Source organism: Salvelinus sp. IW2-2015, linkage group LG25, assembly GCF_002910315.2.
Source record: "Salvelinus sp. IW2-2015 linkage group LG25, ASM291031v2, whole genome shotgun sequence".
Lineage (NCBI taxonomy): Eukaryota > Metazoa > Chordata > Actinopteri > Salmoniformes > Salmonidae > Salvelinus > Salvelinus sp. IW2-2015.
The window spans coordinates 9,548,969-9,576,221 of record NC_036865.1 but is presented as its reverse complement, the minus strand read 5'-3'; the positions used below and the strand labels follow the sequence as shown (position 1 = coordinate 9,576,221).

General features: G+C 41.9%; 2 protein-coding genes across 2 annotated transcripts; both read left to right on the top strand.

Annotated features, from left to right (window-relative positions):
- On the top strand, positions 1 to 12,069 carry LOC111951699 (proline-rich protein 2-like). Its single transcript, XM_023969910.2, has 2 exons — positions 1 to 486; positions 11,564 to 12,069. The coding sequence occupies exons 1-2, from the start codon at positions 208 to 210 to the stop codon at positions 12,032 to 12,034; spliced, it is 750 nt and encodes a 249-aa protein (XP_023825678.1). The 5' UTR covers positions 1 to 207; the 3' UTR covers positions 12,035 to 12,069.
- A 19-nt stretch (positions 12,070 to 12,088) lies between these two features.
- Positions 12,089 to 25,829, top strand: LOC111952054 (zinc finger protein 318). The gene is made up of 9 exons (XM_023970501.2): positions 12,089 to 12,607; positions 12,725 to 13,943; positions 15,926 to 16,008; positions 16,111 to 16,210; positions 16,315 to 16,634; positions 18,489 to 18,683; positions 19,444 to 19,543; positions 21,287 to 21,405; positions 22,529 to 25,829. The coding sequence occupies exons 1-9, from the start codon at positions 12,089 to 12,091 to the stop codon at positions 25,061 to 25,063; spliced, it is 5,190 nt and encodes a 1,729-aa protein (XP_023826269.1). The 3' UTR covers positions 25,064 to 25,829.
- The last annotated feature ends 1,424 nt before the right edge of the window (positions 25,830 to 27,253 follow it).

Genomic DNA, 27,253 nt, shown 5'->3' with positions numbered 1-27,253 from the left:
AACAAGGTTTTTCGGTTCAATCAGGCCGGAAATCGTAACACAGTGAGCSCTGTGTTCGTCAAACAAACTGAAATAGCTACATGGTAGTTAGAATGTTATCACTAGCTGCAGACATACAGTAAGTAATATAAAACGGCAATGTGTATTAAATCTATTCGGTAGTAAGTGGCTGTAATTGATAGGAAAAGTCCAATTTAACAGTTAAATATGTATCGTGGACGGCCTCCACCTCGAGGAGGGTATCCGCCGCCGTACGAGGGCCGTGGCCCACCGCCCCGTGGTCTTACGCCTGGRAGGCCGTATCCTCGGCCTCCGTTTAGAGAAGAACGAGGAAGGCCCAGACCGCCGTTTGAGGGTTACCATGACGGGCCACCTCCAGACCCATACAGACGTTCTCCACCGCGCAGGAGGTATACTTCAGCTGGTTCAGGYAGTCGCAGAGGACCAGGTGGTGAATACTGGGGCAGCGGCCCTCCCCAAAGAGAAGTAAGTGCAATCATTATTTGCACGTTACTGCTACCTGACCAGCTTACCACTAGTTAATTACATTGGTAAACGCAGCTATACATTTTTTTTGCGTTACTAGGCTAGTTAGCATAACCATTTGATCACTGTTTATTGTTTGCTGAATCAGTAACGTTATCTMGTGTGTATTCATTACGTCTCGCAAKGGAAACCGTTTAAGAACCAATCGGAAGGTAACTGTGGYGTCGACCTTAATTTGTCCAATAGAAACTCATTTGTCTCAAAACATTTTCCCGTTTGGAGTAAACGGTTTCTGTTTGAAATAAATCAAGCAACAGACGAAACGTTTTGCAACTGAATCGACATAAGGAATATACTCCTGTGCAGGGGAGGAGACAATGAGTATGACAAGTCTCCTCTATCCCAGTTTTTCCATTAGACAGTTCTGCAAGTCAAAGTACGTTTGTTACTCCCCAAATATGYAGTTTCTCTGAGCAACTTTCATCTTTTACTGCCATCATGCCTGGTATGTACTTCCAAAAAATGTCAAAAATTTAAATTTACAAGCACCCAAAAAATGTCAAAATTTTAAATTTACAAGCACCCCAAAAAAGTATTGTTTTTGACCAAATCTCTTCAGAAAGATTTACTCTAAAAACATTGTCTACTTAATCTATTTAAATACAGGGGTGGAAGTAAGGAGGTCTGGTACAGTGTCCAGGCAAAATCAATAGTGGGGGTACGCCATACCTGTAAAACCTTAGCCTATCCCAATAATGAAAACAATTGCTCATTCATCCCCCCCTTCTCTCCCCTGTAACTATTCCCCAGGTCGTTGCTGTAAATGAGAAGGTGTTCTCAGTCAACTTACCTGGTTAAATAAAATACATAAAAACAAATGTCAAGAAAACTGTAGGCTATTACTCCATTATTTATAATTACCGTAAGTGTCAGAGGCAGGAAAAATTTGCAAATGGAAACTGGTGGACAGCCTACGCTCCAAAATGCAATGTGGTTCGACAAGYACACAACATTTTTGCCAAGGCAGAGATGAATGACGGACACGAGACGCGCACAGACAGCAGTGGAGGCATTCATTCTGGCCTAATGACCATCACCAAATGTCATTACATTTTTGGTGTTTTGTGTAACAGATGTCTCTTTCCAATCACCACTGTTTGGAGGTTGGAAATATGTTGCGAGTGGATGAACATGCCCTCTTGAAGTGATTGTTTGACAATCAAATGAAAACATCATGACTGGTTGGGTTTATGCCACAATAAATGGTAATGCATTTTAAAACTCATGTCGTGTATGACTAGGCCCACAGATGCTATTGAATTAATAGGTATTCTAAATATAATTCTCTGATTTAGGCCCCATGGCCGGCCTGCCCATTATGCAGGATCAGGTAGCTGCCTAGAGCGTCAGTTTGACGAGGGTGGCATTGTCTGTGCCCAGTGCGCCTCTCCAGGGTGCTGTTGGAGAGACGCAGCGCTGGGGCACTCCACAAACACTGCATCACGTTCATTTAAACATCAGTTATGTAYCCTACGGTAGAAAGAGTAGTAGGCTATGTGGTTTTTCTGTATCCAATAGACTGGAGACTAAATGTATTACAATGTCATGAGATAATAATAACAAGTGTCTTAACTTATTAATGAGGAGGGAGAGTGCAGGAGAAAGTCAACCAAAAAGGCATGCGGGTGGATGTCAGCTTTGGAGCGGCTGCAGCATAATCAGAGGTGGACAGCAAATGGTGCTAAAAGTAATTCATTTCAACAATTGTTTTTTATTTTAATTTGACTTCACTAACAACATGAGAGCTTTGTTGTAGCCTATTTCTTCCTATGAAATAAGAGGTAGGCCTACCTGTTTGGCAGATGCAGTTATGCTATCCATAGATTTACCAGTATAACCAAACTGCCAATACTGTTACCATGCACTCCGTAAATACATCCGTGTCTGAGAAGGGCTTGGCTTGGTGTTTGGTTAAAACCATGGGTCAAATTGAGTSAGGGTATGCCATACCTAGGGTTGCAAAGGGTTGGAAACTTTCCGGTATATTTCTGGAAATTTTCCGTGGGAAGTTAAGCCCTGGAATTTGGGGAATTTTGCTTAAATTCATCAAAAAAGTTAGCTTATAACAGTAAACCTTTTTTGTGGTATACACACAAGGCAATTCTAGGTTTTGTGGCATATTTTGGTTTAACTATCCCCAATTCAATAGAATTGCAACTCTACATGCACAGTGCATTAATCCATCACATGTACAGTGCACTCTTCCATCACATGTACAGCTGATTCTCAAAATCTTGCACACTAATGAGATGCTATTGAGCCCACACTACTACACTGTCTGAGCCAAGGGACTACATGCTTTCTGGTAAGTTTTGATTACAATTCTGGGTGGGGTGAAATATATTTTATGCCATTTATTTTTTGTTAACTAGTAAATAGTAGCCTACAACAAAGTGTGTTTAAATAATTTCTAACTTGTTAACAATTTCTGCTAGTTAGTTTTTGCTACCATGTGGGTTTTTAGCTTGCTTGAGCCTGCTAACTGAGTGTTAATTCCCCTGTTTCCATACGTGTTTCATTTTAAAACATTTATCTTACAAAGGAGTTGTTTAATCTAACTGCTGAACTATTTATCTGTACATGGAATTGTATTTGGGTTGCTTTTACTCATTTGTTTCTAATCTTTACAGGAAAATGCCACGGGAATTACCTGATGTGTGGAGACATTTCACTGCAGCTAATGTAGAAGGAAAAGCTGTGTACATTTGCAAATARTGTGCCAAATCATATMTGAAGAATGCAACAAAGCTGCAGAATGATCTGACCAAGTGTATAAAGTTCCCTCAGCCCTCACAACAAGCAACCTCTGACAAAAGTCCCTCTACTTCTATTCGAGGTGAAAATTATGAATCAGACACCTTATTGATAGCAACAGCTCATTGTCCTCCTGGAATCAGAAGTTTGTTTGACTCAATGGAGGAACGTAGTCAGAGAAATGCTGATTAATGTCTTGCTCGAGCTGTGTATGCAACTGGTTCACCTCATGCTCACAGGCAATGTTTATTGGAAGAGATTTCTGAACGTTCTTTGCCCAGCATACACCCGTTCAACCAGACATGCTTTATCTACTAATTTGCTGGATGCAGAGTTCAAGTGAATGTCAAGCAAATCATAGAGAAAGCAGACTGTATTGCAATGGATAAGATAGCCAAGGAAATGGTTAGGTATGTGAAGGGTCATATAGCAGGGTCATATAGCAGCAATCTACCTCACCATGCAAAGTGAGAAGAAGAAGAGCACCACATTGAAGCMGCCCAGCAACACCCGTTGGGGTGGTGTTGTCATCATGTTTGACAGTCTCCTGGAGGGGAAGGAGTATCTCCAAGAAATGGCCATATCACAGTCTGCCGATATGGACAGCCCCATCAAGAGGATCCTCCTGGATGATGTATTTTGGGAGAGAGTGGTAAGCAGCCTGAAACTCCTGAAACCTATAGCAGTAGCCATTGCACGGATTTAGGGAGACAATGCCATCCTGTCTGATGTTCAGTCTCTGCTTGCAGATGTAAGAGAAGAAATCCATACTGCCCTGCCCACTTCACTGTTGCTCCAAGCAGAGGAAACTTCAGTTCTGAAATACATCAAAAAGCGTGAAGACTTCTGCCTGAAGCCCATACATGCCGCAGCGTACATGTTGGACCCCAGGTATGCTGGCAAGAGCATCCTGTCAGGTGCAGAGATCAACAAGGCCTATGGTGTCATCACTACTGTGTCTRGCCACCTTGGCCTAGATGAGGACACGGTTCTTGGCAGTCTGGCGAAGTACACTTCCAAGCAAGGGCTTTGGGATGGAGATGCAATTTGGCAGTCGTGCCAACATATCTCATCTGCCACCTGTTGGAAGTGGACTTTGTGGATCTGAGGCTCTTTCCCCTGTTGCCTCATCATCCTCCAAATCCCACCAACATCAGCTGTGTCAGAGCTCAACTGGTCCTTGTTTGGGAACACACACACCAAAGCACGCAACAGGCTGACCAATACAAGGGTGGAAAAATTGGTGGCTATCCTAGCAAATTTGAGGCTTTTTAAGCCTGACAACGAGCCATCCTCAACAGGGTTTGAGAGTGACAGTGAAGATGAGTCCTCAGAGCCTGGTGTTAAAGAGGAGGTCCAGGGAGAAGACATGGAAGCCTGAGAGGAAGACAACCAAAGCTTTAGTTTCTAGACTATCATTTTACATATGTATATTGAAAACATTTTTGGGAGATGGATCATTCAATATTCCCTTTTGTTGTTCAGTGAAATCATTCCATGTGAAGAGTCAACTTATTTAATTAAAATTCAATTCGTAACTAAATATTTGTTTTCAATTAGAAGGAATTAATCATAAGTAGACATAATTGTAAATGATAAGGTAACAGGTTTATGTTTCTGTCTCCATATGATATGGTTAATATATCCAATGCAAAAAGCATATACTTTTAAATGGTATTAATATTAATTTGCATATTCCTGTTAATTCCCACGGAAAGTTTCCACCTCTGAAAATTCCCCAAAATGGGGTACGTGTGTGTCAGAGCTGTGTGTAAGTAGACCTATGCAAACAATTTGGAATTTTCAACACATTAATGTTTCTTATAAAAAGAAGTTGTGCAGTTAGGCTCTCCTCAACTCTTAGCCAAGAGAGACTGGCACGCATAGTATTTATATCAGCTCTCTTAATTACAATGAAGAGCAAGACGTGCCGCTCTGTTCTTGGCCAGCTGCAGCTTAACTAGGCCTTTCGTTGCAACACATGACCACACGACTGAATAATCACAATAAGACAAAACTAGAGCCTGCAGGACTTGCTTTTTGGAGTGTGGTGTCCAAAAAGCAGAGCATCTGTTTATTACGTACAGAACTCTCCCCATCTTTACATCCATTGAATCTACATGTTTTGACAATGACAATCTATGGTAAAGTCAAGTAATTTAGTCTACTCAAGTTGTTCAGCCACACCATTCATTACCAGATTCAGCTGAGGTCTAGAACTTAGAGAATGATTTGTACKAAATACAAAGCTTTTAGTTTTAGAGATGTTCTGGACCAGTTTATTACTTGCCACCCATTCCAAGACAGACTGCAACTCTTTAAGCATTTCAAAGGACTTCATTACAGACAGAAATACTCCTCAGTTTCATCAACTGTCTGGGTGGCTGGTCTCTGACGATCCCCCAGATTAAGAAGCTGGATGTGGAGGTCTTGCTGGTGTGGTTACACATGGTCTGCGCTTGTGAGGCCGATTTGGACATACTGACAAATTCTTTAAAATAAGGATGCACGATATATCTGTGAACATATCAGAATCATCCGATACCGATATTTGCATTTTTAGCTAATATCGTCCAATTCTGATATGTTCACAGATATATCGTGCATGTCTAGTTTAATGCCCCGATGTGCAAAACCGATGTCAAAGCTGACGTGCATACCTATATAACGTAGGTACATGACTTAATGACGCCACGTTAAATTTTGCACTATACACGCAACACAGCATTCCTAAACTAGCTCACAATGTCGGCTGTGTGGATCAACAGTCAACAAGTCGAGCAGTCATTTGAAAGCGTAACAACATTTCAGCGAGACAACTCAAAGGTGAAATCTATTAAAYCCAAGATAATGGAATTCATTGCCCTTGACAATCAACCGTTCTCTGTCGTGGGTGTTGGCTTTCGCCGACTGGTCGAGCACCGGTCCACACTACCAAGTGCGCTATTTTTCAGATGTTGCCCTACCGGAGTTACAGTAATAGAGTCACTGCTATTAGCTTCACGACATGCATACTATGGAATGCCGTTTGGGTCTTTGAGTGTCAAAAAAGATACAGTAGCACTGTCAAAGCTGTGCAAAAAAGCAAAAACCGGCCACGAACGATGTGTTTACAATACCGCGTTGGTAATAAAGCATAATTTGTTCGACTGCAAATTCTGGCGTAGCTAGCTTTAGCTTGATACCTAGGTAGCACCAATACAAGCAGCCTGAAAATAATGACCAGTAGAACCTGCAGTCATTTTCATTATTCTTAGCAATGATTTAGGAATCCTTGTGAGTAAGTATTAGCTAGGTTGCCACTTGTTCGCCTATTGAAATTGAGCTTCAGTTCATGAAAATAAATAGCTAGTCAGCAACTTAACCCTGTTGCCCAAAGCTAATSTTATAAGCAGCCAGGTAGCTTCATCTGGCTAGTGAGGCTCGACCACACCGGGTTATGTGTCGTGAAGCTAGCCACAATAAGTAAAAGGCACAATAGTGGAATTTGCAGTTTGCCTTCAAAATAAAAGTATGTTATAGACAGTAATGCAAATTAATAAAAATAGTATTATGCCATACTTTTATTTTGTAGGCTAACCGCAAAGTCCACTATTGTGGCAAATCCTTATTGTGGCTAGCTACACATAGATGTGTCCGACCACCATTAATCAAATAAGAACTGTCTCATAAATTAGGGTTATTTTAGATGATGACACCTAGCTATATACAGTTGAAGTCGGAAGTTTACATACAGTTAGGTTGGAGTCATTAAAACTCGTTTTTCAACCACTCCACAAATTTCTAGTTAAACTATAGTTTTGGCAAGTTGGTTAGGACATCTACTTTGTGCATGACACAAGTAATTTTTCCAACAATTGTGTCACGTTCGTCGTAATGTTGAAGAGAGGAGGACCAAGGCGCAGCGTGAAGTGAATACATTCTTCTATTTATTTAAGAAGAAACACTAACCAAACTAATACAAAACAACAAAACGAACGTGACGGTATATATAACAGTGCAGACYCAGGCAACTAACACATAGACAATCACCCACAACCCACAATGACAAAACAGGCTACCTAAATATGGTTCCCAATCAGAGACAACGACTAACACCTGCCTCTGATTGAGAACCATATCAAACACAGAAACAGACAAACTAGACATACAACATCGAATGCCCACTCAGATCACGCCCTGACCAAACAAAACATATAAACATACAAAGCAAACTATGGTCAGGCGTGAAAAATTGTTTACAGACTTATAATTCACTGTCACAATTCCAGTGGGTCAGAAGTTTACATACACTAAGTTGACTGTGCCTTTAAACAGCTTGGAAAATTCCCAAAAATGATGTCATGGCGTTAGAAGCTTTTGATAGCTAATTGACATCATTGAGTCAATTCGAGTGTACCTGTGGATGTATTTCTAGGCCTACCTTCAAATGCAGTGCCTCTTTGCTTGACATCATGGGAAAATCAAAAGAAATCAGCCAAGACCTCAGAAAATAAATTGTAGACCTCAACAAGTCTGGTTCATCCTTGGGAGCAATTTCCAAACGCCTGAAGGTACCACATTCATCTGTATAAACAATAGTACGCAAGTATAAACACCATGGGACCACGCAGCCGTCATACCGCTCAGGAAGGAGAACGCGTTCTGTCTCCTAGAGATGAACGTACTTTGGTGCGAAAAGTGCAAATCAATCCCAGAACAACAGCAAAGGACCTTGTGAAGATGGAGGAAACGGGTACAAAAGTATCTATATCCACAGTAAAACGGTGTCCTATATCGACATAACCTGAAAGGCCGCTCAGCAAGGAAGAAGCCACTGCTCAAAAACAGCCAGACTACAGTTTGCAACTGCACATGGGGACAAAGATTGTACTTTTTGGAGGAATGTCCTCTGGTCTGATGAAACAAAAATAGAACTGTTTGGCCATAATTACCATTGTTATGTTTTTAGAAAAAGGGGGATGTTTGCAAGCTGAAGAACACCATCCCAACCGTGAAGCACGGGGTGGCAGCATCAATGTTGTGGGGGTGCTTTGCTGCAGAAGTGACTGGTGCACTTCACAAAATAGATGGCATCATGAGGGAGGAAAATTATGTGGATATATTGAAGCAACATCTCAAGACATCAGTCAGGAAGTTAAAGCTTGGTCACAAATTGGTCTTCCAAATGGACAATGACCCCAAGCATACTTCCAAAGTGTGTGCAAAATGGCTTAAGGACAACAAAAGTCAAGTATTGGAGTGGCCATCACAAAGCCCTGATCTCAATCCTATAGAAAATTTGTGGGCAGAACTGAAAAAGTGTGTGTGAGCAAGGAGGCCTACAAACCTGACTCAGTTCCACCAGCTCTGTCAGGAGGAATGGGCTAAAATTCACCCAACTTATTGTGGGAAGCTTGTGGGAGGCTACCCGAAACGTTTTACCCAATTTAAACAATTTAAAGCAATGCTACCAAATACTAATTGAGTGTATGTAAACTTCTGACCCACTGGGAATGTGATGAAGAAAATAAAAAGCTGAAAAAAATCTTTCTCTCTATTATTCTGACATTTCACATTTAAAAAAAAATTAAAAAAAAAAAAAATAGAGGTGATCCTAACTGACCTTACACTGAATTTTTACTAGGAGATAATTTCAGGAGTTGTGAAAAACTGAGTTTAAATATATTTGGCTAAGGTGTATGTAAACTTCCGACTTCAACTGTAGTTAACTAGCTAGCTAACTATAGCTATTGAAACAGATGTAGTGATATTTGACGTGTTTTTTTGACATGCAAAGACCCAAACGGCGTTCCATAAAATCCTGGTTGAAAATGAAACGATTGAACAAATGAACAACGAAACAGCACAGCAAGTAAGTGAAATAAATAGGTTTTGATTATGTTTTATGGTAATGGGAACATAAATAAATGCCAACACCAACTTTGGTGTGTGTGTAACCTTCAACTAGGCAAGCCAGTTAACCTCTCTTGGGTACGTGAGACGTTAGCGTCCCACCTCTTCAACAGCCAGTGAAACTGCTGGGCGCCAAATACAAAAATACTCATTATAAAAATCAGAAAACAAAAACATATTTTACATAGGTTTAAAGAATTAACTTCTTGTGAATCCAACCACGGTGTCAGATTTTAAAAATGCTTTACGGCGAAAGCATACCTTACGATTATTTGAGAACATAGCCCACTAGGCAAATCATTACAAACAGTAACCAGCCAAGTAGAACAGTTACACAAGTCAGAAATAGAGATAAAATTAATCCCTTACCTTTGATGATCTTCATATGGTTGCACTCAGCAGACATTCATTTACTCAATAAATGTTCCTTTTGTTCGATAAAGTCTCTTTATATCCAAAAACCTCCGTTTTTTTCGCATTTTCTTCAGTAATCCACAGGCTCAAACGCAGTCAAACAAGAAGACAAAAAATCCATATTGTATCTGTAAAGTTCATAGAAACATGTCAAACGATGTTTATATTCAATCCTCAGGTTGTTTTTAGCCTAAATAATCCATAATATTTCAACCGGACAATAACGTCGTCAATTTAAAAGGTAAACAAGAAAGGCACTCTCTCGTCTCGCGCATGAAAAAGCTCTGTGACACTTTAGGGCACTCATCAGACTGCTCTTACTACCTCATTTTTCAATACAAGCCTGAAACAATTTCTAAAGACTGTTGACATCTAGTGGAAGGCATAGAAACTGCAATTTGAGTCCTAAGTCAATGGATACTGTAATGGCATTGAATAGAAAACTACAAAACCAAAAGAAAACAGCTTCCTGAATGGATTTTTCTCAGGTTTTCGCCTGCCAAATCAGTTCTGTTATACTCAGACACTTTTAACAGTTTTGGAAACTTTTGAGTGTTTTCTATCCAAATCTACCAGTTATATGCATATCATATCTTCTGGGCCTGAGAAGCAGGCAGTTTAATTTGGGCATGCATTTCATCCAAAWTTCRGAATGCTGCCCCCTACCCTAGAGAAGTTTTAAGAACAAATTCTTATTTACAATGACAGTCCAGATGACGCCGGGCCAATTGTGAGCCGCACTATGGGACTCCCAATCACGGCCAGATGTGATACAGCCCAGATTTGAACCAGGGACTGTATTAACTATTTAACTGTACTAGAATGCTTAAAAGGCCGCTAAAATTGTAAATATCGGTGTKGTTTTCTTTGGCAAGGGAAATGTCAGATATCGGTATCGGCCAAAAATGTCATATCGGTGCATCACTACTCTAAAGTGACGTTAGAGGRGGCTTATGGTAGAGAAATTAACATAAAATTATCTGGCAACAGCTCTGGTGGACATTCCTGTAGCCAGCATGCCAATTGCACGGCCCCTCAACTTGAGACATCTGTGGCATTGTGTTGTCACAACTGCACATTTTATTGTCCTTTTAATGTTCCCAGCACAATGTGTAATGATTGTGCCGTTTAATCAGCTTCTTGCTATGCCATASCTGTTAGGTGTATGGAATATCATAGCAAAGGAGAAATGCTTGCTAACAGGGATAAGCAAATTTGTGCGCAACATTTGAGAAATTAGCTTTTTGTGCATATYGAACATTTCTGGGATCTTTTATTTCAGCTCATGAAACATGGGACCAACACTTTATATGTTGCGTTTATATTTTTGTTCAGTATAAAGCCAAAGTGGTGTGGCGCAGCCACCTGATTGAAAAGTGCTGTGGCAAATGCTGCCTCGCCACACGTTTCCCGGCAGGCCCTGGTTGTAGGTAATGAAATAAATTACTTTTCGGGATACTGTACCAACCTGTGCGTAGCAGTAATGAGTGATTTTATTGGTGCCGAAGAGGTGGATTTGGCACGTGATAAAAAACAATATATAGATTATTTCCAGACATTTTTTTTGGTTGCTTGTAAATGTTTAACTATTTTTTGGGAAGTACGTATCGGTTGCTCACWAACTCCATATTTGGTGAGCAACGAATGTATTTTGACAATGTTTGCAGAGCTGTCTAAGGGGGAAATGAATGGTATCTACCTGGGCTAGAGAGAAGACTTGACATTCATTGTCTCCTCCTACCCTGATACTGGTTAAATTGTTAGCTAGCTAACATTAGCTACATGTGCAATTTTATTTATTTCTTTACATTGGAACTGGAAGTTAGTCCCGTCCCTTGCACTGGCTCATATTGCCTTTTTTACTGGAGCAATGCATCAATTGCACAAAATGCTGTCTTATCATTTCAAAATCCCAGTGTTATAAAACTGATTACATATCTATTTCTGTCATTAGAGATCTCCATCTCCCCGTGGTGGCATCCCCACTGACCACAGTCTAGTAATCACTGTGGGCAATGAGTTGACTGGACCACCTGGGGTAGGGCTACCCTCAAGAGACTACCCTCCTTACCTGCCAAAGAGGTCCAGTTATGACGGCCCTGATGACCGTGGCCCCAGGAGGCAGAGTCCCTGCAGCGGGAGAAGCCGTCCTCGTAGCCGCAGCCCGGGCTTCGGGGGACGGAGCAAGAGCCGTCCTCGTAGCCGCAGCCCGGGCTTTGGGGGACGGAGCAAGAGCCGTCCTCGTAGCCGCAGCCCGGGCTTTGGGGGACGGAGCAAGAGCCGTCCTCGTAGCCGCAGCCCGGGTTTCGGGGGACGGAGCAAGAGCCGTCCTCGTAGCCGCAGCCCGGGAATCGGGGGACGGAGCAAGAGCCGTCCTCGTAGCCGCAGCCCGGGAATCGGGACGGAGCAAGAGCCGTCCTCGTAGCCGCATGCCCGGGAATCGGGAGACGGAGTAAGAGCTCGAAGTCGCAGCCCTGCAATGGGGGGACGGAGCAAAAGCCGCGCTCGAAGCCGCAGTCCTGAAATGGGGGGACGGAGCAAAAGCCGTGTCAGAAGTCGCAGCCCTGAAATGAAGGGACGAAGCAAAAGCCGGGCCCGAAGCCGCAGTCCTGAAATGGGGGGACGAAGCAAAAGCCGGGCCCGAAGCAAAAGCCCTGAAATGGGGGGACGGAGCAAGAGTCGTGGAAGGAGCAAGAGCCGTCCGCCAAGCAGGTCCCGAAGCAGGAGTGGGAGTCATGGCCAGAGCTATGGACGGGCCCGCAGTATGAGCAGAGCAAAGACTGCTGGTCAACGCAGGAGCCGCAGTGTCAGTACTAGCAGCACCAGCAGTAGCAGGAGCAGCAGGGGAGGTGATAATAACTTAAAGAAGACGAGTGGGTTCAAGGAGCTGGAGTTGGCCCGTCGCCGCAAAGAGATGGAAGACATGCTGAATATTCCTACAAAGTCCATCCTGAAGAGGCGCATGGACTCTGAGACTGACTCCCCGTCATATGTGCAGGTAGTGGACATGTCATTTTATTACTATGTTAAATTAATTATGTTGCATATAGCATATGAATTATTATTCATGATAAATTTGGTCATCATAGATTATTCTTTTGTTTTTGTRTTGCAGAACAGTGATTCTCCAAGAGTTGACCCTGCTGGTGAGGCTGAGGCAGAGCGTCTTCTCTCGGCTATGAAAGGCATGGACCCTATCATGTTGGCCACAATGCTGGGGGAGCTGAGGGATGACCCACACYTGTCCCAGGGTAGGCTGGAACACAGTGGGATTGCAGGGATCCTTGACCTGTTGGGAGGTGCACCCGCACCGCAGGAGGAGAAAAGGAAGAGGGTACCAGACATTGACGATGAGGAGAAGTTCCTTTATGGAGATGAAGATGATGTAGAGCGGGGCAGGGCTTCAGCAGAAGCTCCCCGTCAGCACAGTCTGTCAGAGCTCTATGGTGATATTATGAGTGAGCCGGCACGCTATGGCACCTCACCGCACCTAGAGAGCCATCCTGGTATTGTAGATCCGAGAAGCTCTCGTCAGCAACAGATGGACATGAGGTATCGGCATCAAAGCAGGTGCTCTGCCATCCCTGACCATAATATCAAGGTTGAAGAGCCTAATGACTACCCACCAGGAACAGGGCCACTGGAAGGGAAGGAGAAGCAAGACGTGGAGGAGTACGAGAAGATCCAGGACCTCCTCAAAACCATCGGGCTGGACCTGGGGGTGACAGAGATCAGCAAGATGGCTGCCAGGACTCAGGAGCGTCTGCATGGAAAGAGGCCCCCTCCGAAAACCCCCTCACGTCGACCTGGCAAGAGGCGGGATTGCCGTGACTCTTCAGGAAGCTCAGACAGGAGCAGGGGCAGGCGTAGGAGCTGCAGTGGGAGCAGCTCTAGCAGTCGTAGCGACAACCACAGCCCGAGCCGTAGTAGCAGCCGTGATAACAGCAGGAACCGGAAGAAGTCACCCCCATCTGACAGGCACAGCACCCATGGGAAGACTCGAGGCGGCAGAGAGGTGAGGACTGAGGACAGTAGCTGGGGGCAGAAGGCTTCACAAGCCCCTGAAACTACTCCAGTGCCACCCACCCACCCATCTCTCTCCATGCCTGCCTACGCCCAGGCGCATGGTCTGGTACCACCCAACTATCCACCTCCTGGCTATGGGCAGTATGGGAACTGGCCTTACATGCCCCAACAGTGGCCCATGTACCCACCTCCATCTATGGGCATGCCACCTCAATCTCCTATTGAAGATTTTCCGAACGCTCCGCCTTTTGACAGACCATACCTTAAAGTTATCCAGCCAGAGTTGCACCAGGGGGGTGATAGAAAGGGTGAGAAGAAACTAATGGCATTGAATAAGTGGATGTTTTAATGACTTGTTCATTCCCCATCAATATATACTGTACCAGTCAAAGGTTTGGACATGCCTACTCATTCCAGGGTTTCTCTTAATTTTTACTATTATTCTACATTGTAGAATAATAGTGAAGACATCAAAACTATGAATTAACACATATGGAATCATGTAGTAACCAAGAAAGTGTTAAACAAATTAAAATATATTTTAGATTTTTAGATTCTTCAAAGTAGCCACCCTTTGCCTTGATGACAGCTTTGCGCTCTTGGCATTCTCTCAACCAGCTTCACCTGGAATGCTTTTCCAACAGTCTTGAAGGAGTAGCCACCCTTTGACTTTAACCTTTATTTAACTAGGCAAGTCAGTTCAGAACATTGCTGTCATTGTTATTTACAATGACAGCCTTCACTGGCCAAACCTGGACGACGCTGGGCCAATTGTGCGCCACCCTATGGGACTCCCAATCATGGCCGGTTGTGATACAGCCTGGATTCGAACCAGGGTGTCTGTAGTGAAGCATCTAGCACTGAGATGCAGTGCCTTAGACCGCTGCGCCACTTGATGATTGCCAAGAGTGTGTAATGGTTTCTCTCAACCACTTTCATGAGGAATGCTTATCCAACAGTCTTGAAGGAGTTCCGACATATGCTGAGCACTTGTTGGCTGCTTTTCCTTCACTCTGCGGTCCAACGCATCCCAAACCATCTCAATTGGGTTGAGGTCGGGTGATTGTGGAGGCCAGGTCATATGATGCAGCACTCCATCACTCTCCTTGGTCAAATAGTCCTTACACAGCCTGGAGGTGTGTTGGGTCATTGTCCAGTTGAAAAACAAATGATACTCCCACTAACCCAGATGGGATGGCGTATTGCTGCAGAATGCTATGGTAGCCATGCTGGTTGTGTGCCTTGAATTCTAAATAAATCACAGACAGTGTCACCAGCAAGCATCCCCACACCATCACACCACCTCCTCCATGCTTCACGGTGGGAACCACACTTGCGGAGCGTGATCATCCGTTGACCTACTCTGCATCTCACAAAGACACGGCGGTTGGAACCAAAAATCTCAAATTTGGACTCATCAGACCAAAGGATAGATTTCCACCGGTCTAATGTCCATTGCTTGTGTTTCTTGGCCCAAGCAAGTCTCTTCTTACTATTGTTGTCTTTTTAGTAGTGGTTTCTTTGCAGCAATTTGACCATGAAGGCCTGATTCACGCAGTCTCCTCTGAACAGTTGATGTTGATGTGTCTGTTACTTGAAATCTGAAGCATTTATTTGGGCTGCAATTTCTGAGGCTGGTTACTCTAATGAACTTATCCACTGCAGCAGAGGTAACTCTGGGTCTTCCTTTCCTCTGGCGGTCATGAGAGCCAGTTTCGTCATAGCTCTTGATGATTTTTGCGACTGCTTTCAAAGTTCTTGGAATTTTCCGGTTTGACTGACCTTCGTGTCTTGAAGTAATGATGGACTGTTGTTTCTCTTTGCTTATTTGAGCTGTTCTTGCCATATGGACTTGGGTTTTTTACCAAATAGAGCTATCTTCTGTATAACACCCCTACCTTGTCACAATACAACTGATTGGCTCAAACGCATTAAGAAGGAAAGAAATTTCACAAATTAACTTTTAACAAGGCACACCTGTTAATTGAACTGGATTCCAGGTGACTACCTCAGGAAGCTGGTCGAGAGATTGCCATGAGTGTGCAAAGCTGTCATAAAATATATTTGGAATTGTTTAACACTTTCTTGGTTACTACATGATTCCATATGTGTTATTTCATTGTTTTGATGTCTTCACTATTATTCTACATTGTAGAAAATAGTAAAAATTAAGAAAATCCCTGGAATGAGTAGGTATGTCCAAACCTTTGACTGGTACAGTATGTATTTTGTAATCAATGAAACTGCAGCACATAACTCCTGTCTAATTTTGTACATTCTTCCTGTATAGCATCATCCAATATGGCCCCTCTAGATAATGGCAAGGACAGGAGGGTTTTAGAGGAGCGAAATAATGAAAGCCAAAAACAAAAGGTGGAGTATTCAGCTATCCAATTCAAATGCCATTTGACACTGTTTTGGCTGGTTTTGTTTTCTTTCCATACACTCGTTCTCTAATGATTCTCCATTCTGTAGGTTCTTGAAGAACGGGAAAAACTGAGACGAGACAGAGAGATCCGCATGAAAAAGAAAGATTATCTCATGAAGGAACTAGAGAGATTGCGGAAACAGCAAGGTACTTCAATCATCTCATTCCTTTCCTATATTTCTTTGTATTTTAATTCATAAATGTTCATTAGGTTTTTGTACAGTTGGATAAAAAATACATTGTCTTGGTAGGGGAGCTTCTGCGCAAAAAGCGGCGTGAAAAGGATGGCCACAAGGACCCGTTACTGTCTGAGATCAGTCGGCTGCAGGAAGAGGTCATGACTCAGATTGCTGAGCTCCGCAAAGAGCACGAGGTAGCAGAGAAGAAAAGATCCGAGCTTGACAAGGTGGCTCTCATTCTCGGTCTACAACCAAATGACAAGCCCCGGCGAGAGGGTAGGGGTTCTGCGGACCTTGAGCAGTCAACACACCCACCACCTCCAGAGAAAGAGAAGAAAAAGGAGCGTGCTCACATCCGAGAGAAATCACCTGTGGCCCATGCCTCTGCTAAGGTAGAATTCCGTTAGCTGCTCCAGGCACAAGCCAGAGAGCTGAAGTACTGGTAGAACCTTAAAACCTTCATTGCTGCAGAAACATAATTATTTTGCTGAAATTGACATGCAGCCTTCGCTTTATTATAGAATATCAGTCTAAATGACTTGTTGAATAACTATTCAAAAGGGCCGGTTTGGATTTAAATGTCTACTTGCCCTTGTCTGATCTATTAAATACCAGTAAGCAGTATTTACTTTGAATACCTGGCATTTAGCCTTCTGCTTATACATCAGATATGGGGTTAATCGATGTTGGTGCAACTACTCAGTCTAACCTGGACAAACCGTGTGCTCTGTCATATGTTGGTGTTGCTCAAGAGGCAGAGTTGGATCACTCCTCGATTTAAAAGTTCCCTCTTTGTATGCCAATGTCTGACCCAACTGATCTCATAACTGGTCTGCAAATACATGCATGTTTACAAATGAATGTGTTTTATACCTGCAACCTAGGTGGAACCTGTTCACTTTCATATGGCCAACAGTTGTGATTTAAGCTTAAGCTCTTCCTATATTTTACAATATTTTTTGGAGCTCACTGTATTTGTTGTTTATGAAAGACCACAACCATATCAAACTTTTTCTCTGAAATTGTTTCTGGAGATGCCAAACTCAGTAAGATGTTTGCGTTAGAAGCTTGGATTTAGGGTATTTACATTCATAAATTGAAAGGCGGCCATCTTTTTCCCTAGTTTGTAATTTAACTGTCATTTATTCGAAAGCATTTTTCACAATCAACATGTAGCTAGAAGATCAGAGATTAGTTGGGATGAATAATATGCATACAGAGAGGGATCCTAATTATGTGGCCTGTTTTAATCATTTTCATTGGCTCTAATTCTTTCAAATTTGTGTTTTAAAAAAGAGTGTTAATAAGGGTGGTCACTCATCTCTAATTTCTCGTTCAAAAAACGTAATAAGGTATTCAATTTCAATAATTTAAGTTATTAAATATGGAAACCGTGTATCGTTTGAAGACAAGAATACACCAAAATGTAACATTTTCATCTTCACAGTAGAGCGGAGTGGTATCTTAAAAGTCAAATYGATTTTAATGGCGAGGGTGCATACACTTGTAGGAATTCAAATATGACGTCATGGTTTTACCACTAACTCCATGGAGTTTTTAAACTACGGCGCGTAACATGGTTCAGTGCCCCAATAAATCAGCACAATATACTTTTTCCGATTTTTCAAATTGCCTGCGTCTTGGCGTTTAACTTGGATCATGTATACTGGGCTTATGACGATACAAAGAAGAGTAACGGAGAYCAACGTACAATACGGCAAACTTGGTAAACAAGGCATTTGTTGTAAGTGTGTGGGTGCCACAATCTTTATGACCTCTGCTATTGGAAACTCGACTCTGAATTTTAGCTGTTTGGTTGAGATGAGTAAATCTCTTTAAATATCATACTTGATGTTTTTCCACTCTACACTCATGGTCTGTGAACAGCACTCATTGAGTCCATTTCTCTCGACTGCTTTGCTCTGCTCACAAATTAGTACTTAATGTGATTGTTGACCATTAATTGGTGGAGATTAGCGTACAAGGATACGACGATATGAGTCCTATATTAGCCTTAAACAGGATTCTCTGATAACTCACGAGTAACTCCCTCAAGGCTGGAACACAGATCGCCTATGTTGCCAAGGTAAGAGATTTTGAAAACTTCAATGTTTGGGGATCATCGTAAAATTCTCTTTATCGAACATCTGTTTTAATTTTTAACACTCAATGTATTTTTTTTTGTCTGCTTCCTCTAGGCTTATTTAGATCTTTTGCTGACTTGTGTAACTTCTGTTCTTCATTAGGCAGCATCGTCGTCCTCAAGAMCCTCTCCTGAAAAAACGAAGAAGAAAGCCCCCGCCAGTACCCAGCCTCCTGAGACTCCAGCAGACCAGTTTGAATACTATGACGCTGGGAACCACTGGTGCAAAAGCTGCAATGTCACCTGTGGTTCCATGTTCGATTTTTTCACGCACTTGCACAGCAAATCGCACCGAAAGGTTTGTGTACTATTTGTAGAATGTCCCAATAAGACTCCAGCTTCAGCAGTTCCGTGCTCAGGAGTTCTGCTGTGGAACCAGTCACATATCATACAGAGAACAACCAAACTATCTTTGCTAAGCCACTCAGTAAACAAACGCTGTGAGCTAGCTACAGTGTTGCTGAATGTAGTCTTATTAATATATTTTGCAAGTGGTTAGGAAGCCATGCTGTACTTGCGCTTCAGCCATGCTGGTAACTGCAAGATAAACAATAAGATTGCATGGCCAGAACTACTGCTTTATAATACAGTATTAGCTAGCATTGTGTGACTGGTTTGGTGATGGTATGATAGATAGCTAGTTGAGTTTACATTTTAACTTTATATTTAAATTGCTTTCTGATAAACACTCAGATGGACTCATCTCTTTACAGGCCTTGTTACCTATGAAGTCAGCTAGCTAGCTAGTTAGTTAGCTACCTTGAAAAGGAATGCAGCAGACTCCTGAATATGATGCTGAAAGCCTATTGGCTGTTCTCGGCAAGGATCTCTTGAGAACAGAGCTGAGGGACTGATCGGCTGCAGCTGTACCCTTCTTGGATATTCGATCATACTCAGTGAATTGAAGAGCTTTTGTTTACTATCATGAGTGCTGTCTCCTGTTCCCGTTTTTTGTCCCTCATCACTGGTCTGATTTCCTTTTACKTTTTCATTTGAACTGTTCAGTCCCTTGTATTTTTACAGCAGATTGGTTATGCTTTTTTTTTGCCACTTTGCAGACTCAGGATCCTTACAATCGACCGTGGGCTGCAAGTCCCTCCAACAATGTGAAGAATAAGATTCACTCTTCAGGAYAGAAAATGACTAAACCTGCTAAAGGTACAAACTTCAATCTTTTATATTTTCCCTTTTTCTAAATATTTATTATGTACTGTTAAATGTTGTTAGCAATCTTTTACTGCCACAGTTTGCAGACACTGAATTCAAAATATGCATAAGAAATAAGCATTGATTTCTATATGCAATGTAAAGGGGATCATATTTTGGGCAACCTTTAGTCAAGTACCAATGTCTACAGTGGGTATCATAAGTATTCACCTCCTTGGATTTCTTTACATTTTGTACTACACAATGGAATTAAAATGGATTTGTAAACATTTTGTGAACGATCTTCAAAAAATAACATTTGTCAATGTCCAAATAATTATATATTTTAAATTTATGAAAAGTTAAACTAATATTCCTTGATTAGATAAGTATTCGCCTTGAGTCAATACATGTTAGAAACACCTTTAGCAGGGATTACAGCTGTGATTCTTCTTGGGTACGTCTTTATTAAAAGCTTTGCAAACCTGGATTGTGCATTATTTGCCCATTTTATTATTTTCAAAATTCTTCAAGCTCTGTCAAGGTGTTGGGGATCATGGCTGTACCGCAATTTAAGTCTTGCCATACATTTMAAAGAATATTTAAGTCAACTAACTTGGCCTCTCAGGAACATTCACTGTCCTCTTAGTAAGTGACTCCAGTGTAGATTTGGCCTTTTGTTGTAGGTTATTGTCCTGTTGAAAGGTGATTCCTCCCCCAGTGTCTGGTGTAAAGCAGCCTGAAGCAGGTTTTCCTCTAGGATTTTGCCTGTGCTTAGCATCATCCCATTWATTTTTATCTGGAAAAACTCCCCAGTCTTTGCTGATGTCAAGCATACCATGATGCAGCCACCACCATGCTTGAAAATAACCAGGCAGTTACTCAGTGACGTGTTGGATTTAGCCAAAACATAACGTTTTGCATTTAGGCCAAAAAGTGTATTCCTTTGCTATGTTTTCTTGCACTAACTATATAGTGCCTTGTTGCATACATGATGCATGTTTTGGAATACTTTTATTCTGTATATTTATATTGTTCTTTTCACTCTGTCATTTAGGTCATTATTGTGGAGTGACTACAATATTGTTGATCCGTCCTCCGTTTTCTCCCATCACAGCCATTGAACTCTCTGTAGCTGTTTTAAAATCACCAGTGGTTTCTTGGTGACATCCCTGAGCAGTTTCCTTCCTGTCCTGCAGCCCAATTCAGGATGATGACTGTCTTTGTTGTGTCTGGGTGGTTTAGTACATCATCCACAGTATAATTATTAAAGAGATATTCAATGTCTGATTTGTTATTATTACCCATCTACCAATCACTGCCCTTTATGAGGGTTTCGAAAAGCTCCCTGGTATTTGTAGTTAAATCTGTGCTTGAAATTAAATTCTTGACTGAGGGAACTTAGATGTAGTATTTTTGTTATTTTTATTCATTTGTAAATATTTGTAGAATTTTCTTTCCACTTTGACYTTGAGTATTTTGTCTAGATCAATTACAAAAATAATCGCAATTAAATCTGTTTCATTCCCACTTTGTAATGTCATTTATTTTGAAAAATTCCATGGGGGTTGAGTACTTATGATATATACAAATGTTGATGTTATGTGTATATGTATGCTTACGGAACAGACCTAAATGTAATAATCTACTTTTACAATAGGTTTTCTTCCATGGAGAGCATAGTAKAGGTAAAAATCTGTGATTGTTCCCTGTGGCCATTAGGTGTTTTTAAAAACGTCTCTTTTTTTCTCATAGGATCTGAGTTTTTGGTGCCAGTGAGGGGATATTATTGCCAGCTGTGCGAGGAGTTTTGCGGGGATGCAATTTGCGCTGAAGATCATGCCACAAGTCAAACTCACAATGAGAAATACAAGGTAGGCCATTTCTAGTTGGGAGTAGGGCATTATTTCACCATGAGGTACATTCCATCTGAAATTCAGCACTCTGGTTTGGACTCCTGGAGCGTTTGGGAGAATTCTACAAAATGTTTTGTAGAATCCTTGAAAGTAACTGTTTCAGGGTGCGATTTGCAAGACTCACATTTAACATGATGTTAGCAAGCTAGCTTGTTTACAACGGGTAAAAYGTTCCTCGCAACTTGTGCTGCTGCGTCACATTACCTGGTACTCTGGTCCTGAATCTTGGACCTGCTACTCAGGTACAGGATTCATTTCAGCCAAGCCATTTCAGGACCAAGGTTCATTTGCGTTTCAAACATGCTTTATAGCGCAGATCAGGGTACCAAACGCTCCAGGATCCTGATCAAACGTGACCTAAGGCTTTGTTTGGGAAATGCTTTTGTCATGCAATGTCCTCAAGTTACGTCTTGAACAGTAGATGTCGACTGATTTTATGATTTTAAKGCCGATACCGATTTATTGGAGGACCAAAAAAAGCTGATACCGATTAATCGGCCAATTTCATTTAAAAAAAKGTTTTATATATGTATTTGTAATAATGACAATTACAACAATACTGAATTAACACTTTTTTWAAAATATAATGCATAAAATAAATTTAGTRTCAAATTAACATMTTCAATTTGGTTTAAATAATGCAAAAACACAATGTCGGAGAAGAAAGTAAAAGMGCAATATGTGCCATGTAAAAAAGCTAACATTTAAGTTCCTTGCTCAGAACATGAGAACATATGAAAGCTTCAAGTCATCCCAAAGTCTCCAGATTGTGTTGTTCAATGACTTGGTTTGAAGTTATAAGAGAATTTGGACATGACATTTAAAACATGCTAATATTGGGTACATTGGCTCACAATAGTTTTTGGTTAGAAAATGTTAATGTTAGTGTTTGGTGTCAATGGCTAGGTAAACAAACTCAAATTGTATATTGCACTCTCTTTTGTCCATAAACCACTTACAAGGTAAGGAAACAAACATGTTTTTGTAATTTGGGTGGACTGTTCCCTTGAAGTCAAATTTTGGYACAGTTTGTTTACATTTCACTCTAATGACTTGAATATTTCTTTGGTCCTTCTGCCAGAAACGAATGTACGAGTATCCGCTCTACGAACAGAGAAGGAACCTGGATCGTCAGGCTGGACTCACGTTGGAAGTTAGTGACAAAAAGCACTCTGAGCTTAAACGTAAACACGAAGAGGAAGAGTCCAAAAAGAGCAAAGAGAAGGAGGAAGGGAAACCTAAACGCAGCAAAAAGGACAAGGAAAAAGAGGAGGAGAAGTCCAAACACAAAAGGGAGGATGAGGTGGAGAGAGTCAAGTACAGCAAAATTGAGGAAGAAGAGAGGTATTTGTACCGCAAGAGAGAAGAGGAGGAGCGGTACAAACATGGTAAGGAGGGAGGAGAGAGGCCCAAGTACAGTAAGAAGGAGGAGGACGAGAGATACAAGCATGGCAATGAGGAGGAGCGGTTCAAAAATCGCAGGGAAGAGGAGGAGTGGTTCAAAAATCGCAGGGAAGAGGAAGAGCGGCTCACAAACCGTAGAGAGGATGAAGACAAGCCTAGGTTTAGCAGGGTAGAGGAGAGACCCAAGTTTAGTTGGAGGGATAATGAGCATGAGGAAGAGGAAGACCGGTCCAGATATGGGAAGTGGAAAGAGCCCAATCCCAAATGTAGCAAGAAAGAGGAGGAGAGGTATAGATCAGAGAGGGAGGAAGGGAAACCTAAGAATGAAAAGGAGGAAAGACAATCAAGGAAAGAGAAGGGTGGGTGTCAAAGGGAGGAGAAGTCAGGATCTAGAAAGCAGTCTGAGCCTGAGAAAGCCAGTGACCCTCCCAAAGTGTTCTGTGGTCCTAATCCAGCATTGAGAGCAAAGCTGCGCAAGAAAAGTGAGGAAACTGCCAAAGTGGAGCCAAAGGCTCCATCTGCCTTCGGTAAGTTCAGCTGGAAAAAAAAACTAGAGAATGAGCTTGCGAAGGAGGCTGAGAGAGTGGCTGTTGAGTTCCTGAAGGAAGATGAGGAGGAGATTGAAGAGGATGACGACCCAGATGCATTTTCAAAGTCTTTGGCCGCAGCCAAGAGCATTGCTATCAAACTGTCAGGGAAGACGGTCATCTCCCCAACTAGCGCATGGGTACCCTTCAACTCTGGGAAAATACGCCCAAACCTCCCTGCTCCTTCCACGGTCCTGAGAAAGCCCTCTGGACTTGGGCCCTGGGTGTATGCTAAACCGGCCCCTCTCAACACCTTTCTCTCTATCAGACCACCCGGTGACAGTGGCGTGACCCCTCTGCCTGTCGTACAGAACCAGCCTAAAAATGACCCAGTACTGGCAGCAGACATAATTTCCAAGGCTTTCTGTGGTGAAGAAGTGGATTTGAAGAAGTCAGCAGATGGCACTGGGAAGCCAGGTCCCACATCTACACCAGACGAAAAGAAAGCTTCCACAGCAGAGTCTTTTAGTCAAGCCTCCACATCCACTCCTTCAGCAGTGATGCCCGAGTTCAAGACTCCCCTGCCTCCCCTGACCATGATGACCATGATGTTTGATGTATCTGCACCAGGAGTCCCTGAGAGTGAGCAGAATGTCCCTGTGATGGTCACACCCCCTCCTTTCATGCAGAGARCCCCAAGTGAGGTGATGAACAAATCAGAAAAACCGAAGTCTAATCTAGCTGCCGCAAAAGCCCAAGATTTATTTGACATATTCTATAGCAGCATTACCACAGCCAGTACCACATCCATCACCAGCACAGCCACTAAAGCAGTTGTAGAGTCCAAAGGTGAAACAAATGGCTCAAAGAACAGCGAAGCCTTGGCGACTACGGCCTCACAAATGYAGCAAACCCAACCCGAGCTCCCAGCTCTTGACAACGGTAACACCATTGAAACTGAAACTCAGGAGTCAGAGACTGAGAGTGGGTTTGACCCACAGGCCACTAAAGCAGTCGTAGAGTCCAAAGCGGCACTGAATTACTCAAAGAACGGTGAAGCSTTGGAGGCTACGGCCCCAKAAACAGAGCAAACCCAACCGGAGTTCCCAGCTCTTGACAACAGTAACACAGTTGAAACCGACACTCAGGAATCAATAAAGATGGAGAGTGGGTTTGACCCGCAGGCCACTAAAGCAGTGGCAGAGTCCAAAGCTACACCGAATGACTCAAATAACAGCGTAGCCTCGGAAGCTACGGCCCCACAAACAGAGCAAACCCAACCTGAGCTCCCAGCTCTTGACAACCGTAACACCGTTGAAACCGACACTCAGGAGTCAATGGACAGTGAGAGTMGGTTTGACCCGCAGGCCACTAAAGCAGTCGTAGAGTCCAAAGCTGCCCTGGATGACTCAAATAACAGCGACGCCTTGGAGGCTACGGCCCCACAAACAGAGCAAACCCAACCCGAGTTCACAGCTCTTGACAACAGTAACACCATTGAAACRAACACTCAGGAGTCAATGGAGACTGAGAGTGGGTCTGACCCGCAGCCCAAGGAAGAGACTCCTGAGGATGCCCCCGTACAACTAGATAACCCATCAGATTCTCTGGGTATCTCAACAGAGACCCTGGATCTCCCAACAGAAGWGCTGGGCTTAGACCTCTTTGATTTTAATCTTGAGTAACAGACTCCACTAGACAGCAGGCCGTTGGGAATCTGTGTTTTTAAGTAGTTGATGGGATTAGACGGGAACAAGTAGTAACCCACACAAATACTGCTGATTTGGAAACTAAGCCCTGTTAACTTGATGACCCTAGCAGGCAGCTCGAATTTGAATGGAGTGAAACTTCCACTAAAAGACTTGACTTTCATATTAAGTGATGAATCTTCAGAACTTTAGAAGCTTGTTCTGCAAGCCTTTTGTCTTGAGAATTTTACTTCTTCGTTCAGCAAAACCTTTCTTTACTTCTTAAAAGGTAATGTACTGTACCATGCTTATTGATTACTATGGTTTTTGGTATATCCACCTTCAGACTCTTCAGAAATGTGTTATTTTCTCTTTAAATGATTGAAAGGTATTTTAATACAGGAACAAGAACTCACGTTTAAGAAGAAAACAGAATTTGGTAAGGTAGTGCAGCATGGACCAAAAMATATCTGAACATGGCTTTCTTTGACAATTACACCATGTAATATCTGTCACTCTTTACAGCACCCTCCAGAAAAGAAGATGTGGATATAGATACTCATGAACATAACCTTGGAATTGTTGTTCTTTTTTTTCTTCTTTTTTTTTTCTTTTTTTTTCTTCTTTTTTTCCCATTTGTTCACTGACTTTACTATGCTCAATGTTATTCTGTGTTAGTTAGTGAAAATAAAAAAAATAAAAAATGGTTGTCCTTTACCTGTTGTTGCTAAAGTAGAGTTCAAATAAATTTCAGTGACCACAACATTTTCTCTGTTATTTCTCAGACCTTGTAATCAGACATTGGAAACATAAAACATCATTATGGTATGCCCAGGGTTGGGTAGGTTACTTCCTAAATGTAATCCGTTAGTTACTAGTTACATGTCCCAAATTGTAATCAGTAATGTAACTTCTGGGTTACCCCAACTCWGTAATGTAATCTGATTACATTCTGTTACTTTTAGATTACTTTCCCCTTAAGAGGCATTAGAAGAAGACAAAATGTATGTTACCAATTGAATGACATCTATTGAAGCATCAATCAATGTTAAAGTTTACATAGTTGGCCATATATGGATGTAAAAAAAAAAAAAAAAATTATGGGTTGGTTATGTAGGCTTCTTCTAACCCATCGCTTTCTACTACATATAATACATCTTAACACTAAAAGCCAAAGTCTGTCAGAATTTCTGTCATTCCAATAAATGTTATACCCCTTGATCTTAAAGAATAGGACTTGTAAATATGGATGTATAGATTAGCCAAATTGTTTTACRTGAGCATAGCCACAAAACTAAGGACTTATTAGCCAGCCATACTCTGTTTATGATTTTGTTGTCATGGAGGACTGATTGGGCTCATTGATTCGAGTTGAAAAATAAACGTTGCGCTCATGGAATGGCATGCTTTGAGCACTACTGAAAAGTGCTATTTACATGTGAAAAATGAATGTCATATGCTACATTTGCTAAAGTTCTGTTTGCCTATTTGTTGGTGACACTTTAAACAGCTGCATATTATCAAGATATCAAAGGGCAAATCAACAGATGAAACAATAACACGGTTTCCCTGCCTCTTTTGGTAAAAAGCTGAGTGATGGGCCTGGAGAAATGTAACCACTCTCAGATAAATAGACAGCTATGGATGCAAGGACTGACCATCCTTGATATAACATTTGTTTAACCATGTTATGAGGTTATACAGTGTTTGTTTACATTCACAATGTTTACACACATTGGAGAAAAACAAGTTTATATTTTGGGTTCTCATGGAGTGTGACAGTTGAACTTAGCTCATGAGGCATTTCTAAGTTATATTCTTCAAGAATCAATGTGTGTGTATATGTATGTATGTGTATAGATATATATATATGTGTGTGTATATGTAGCAACTACAGATYGACTTAAAGGGGCAATCAAAAGTGTGCAAATTTGAGCGTGTGTCGATTAGGCCTARGGATTTATTTATTTTTTGTCAGCATGCATTAGATTGGGCAATAAAAGCCCCACTTGTATTCCATAGGCTGGGATCCGCACTTCGGAGCTGTTTCAAGAGCGCAATTTTCACTGGCTGTCCGCTGGTTTCAAAAACAATGATTTGATAGACAGCTTAAACTTCTTGAATTCAACCATTWTTAGGTTCAAAAACACATTTAGATTTGTGAACAGCCATCCACAAKAACCACAA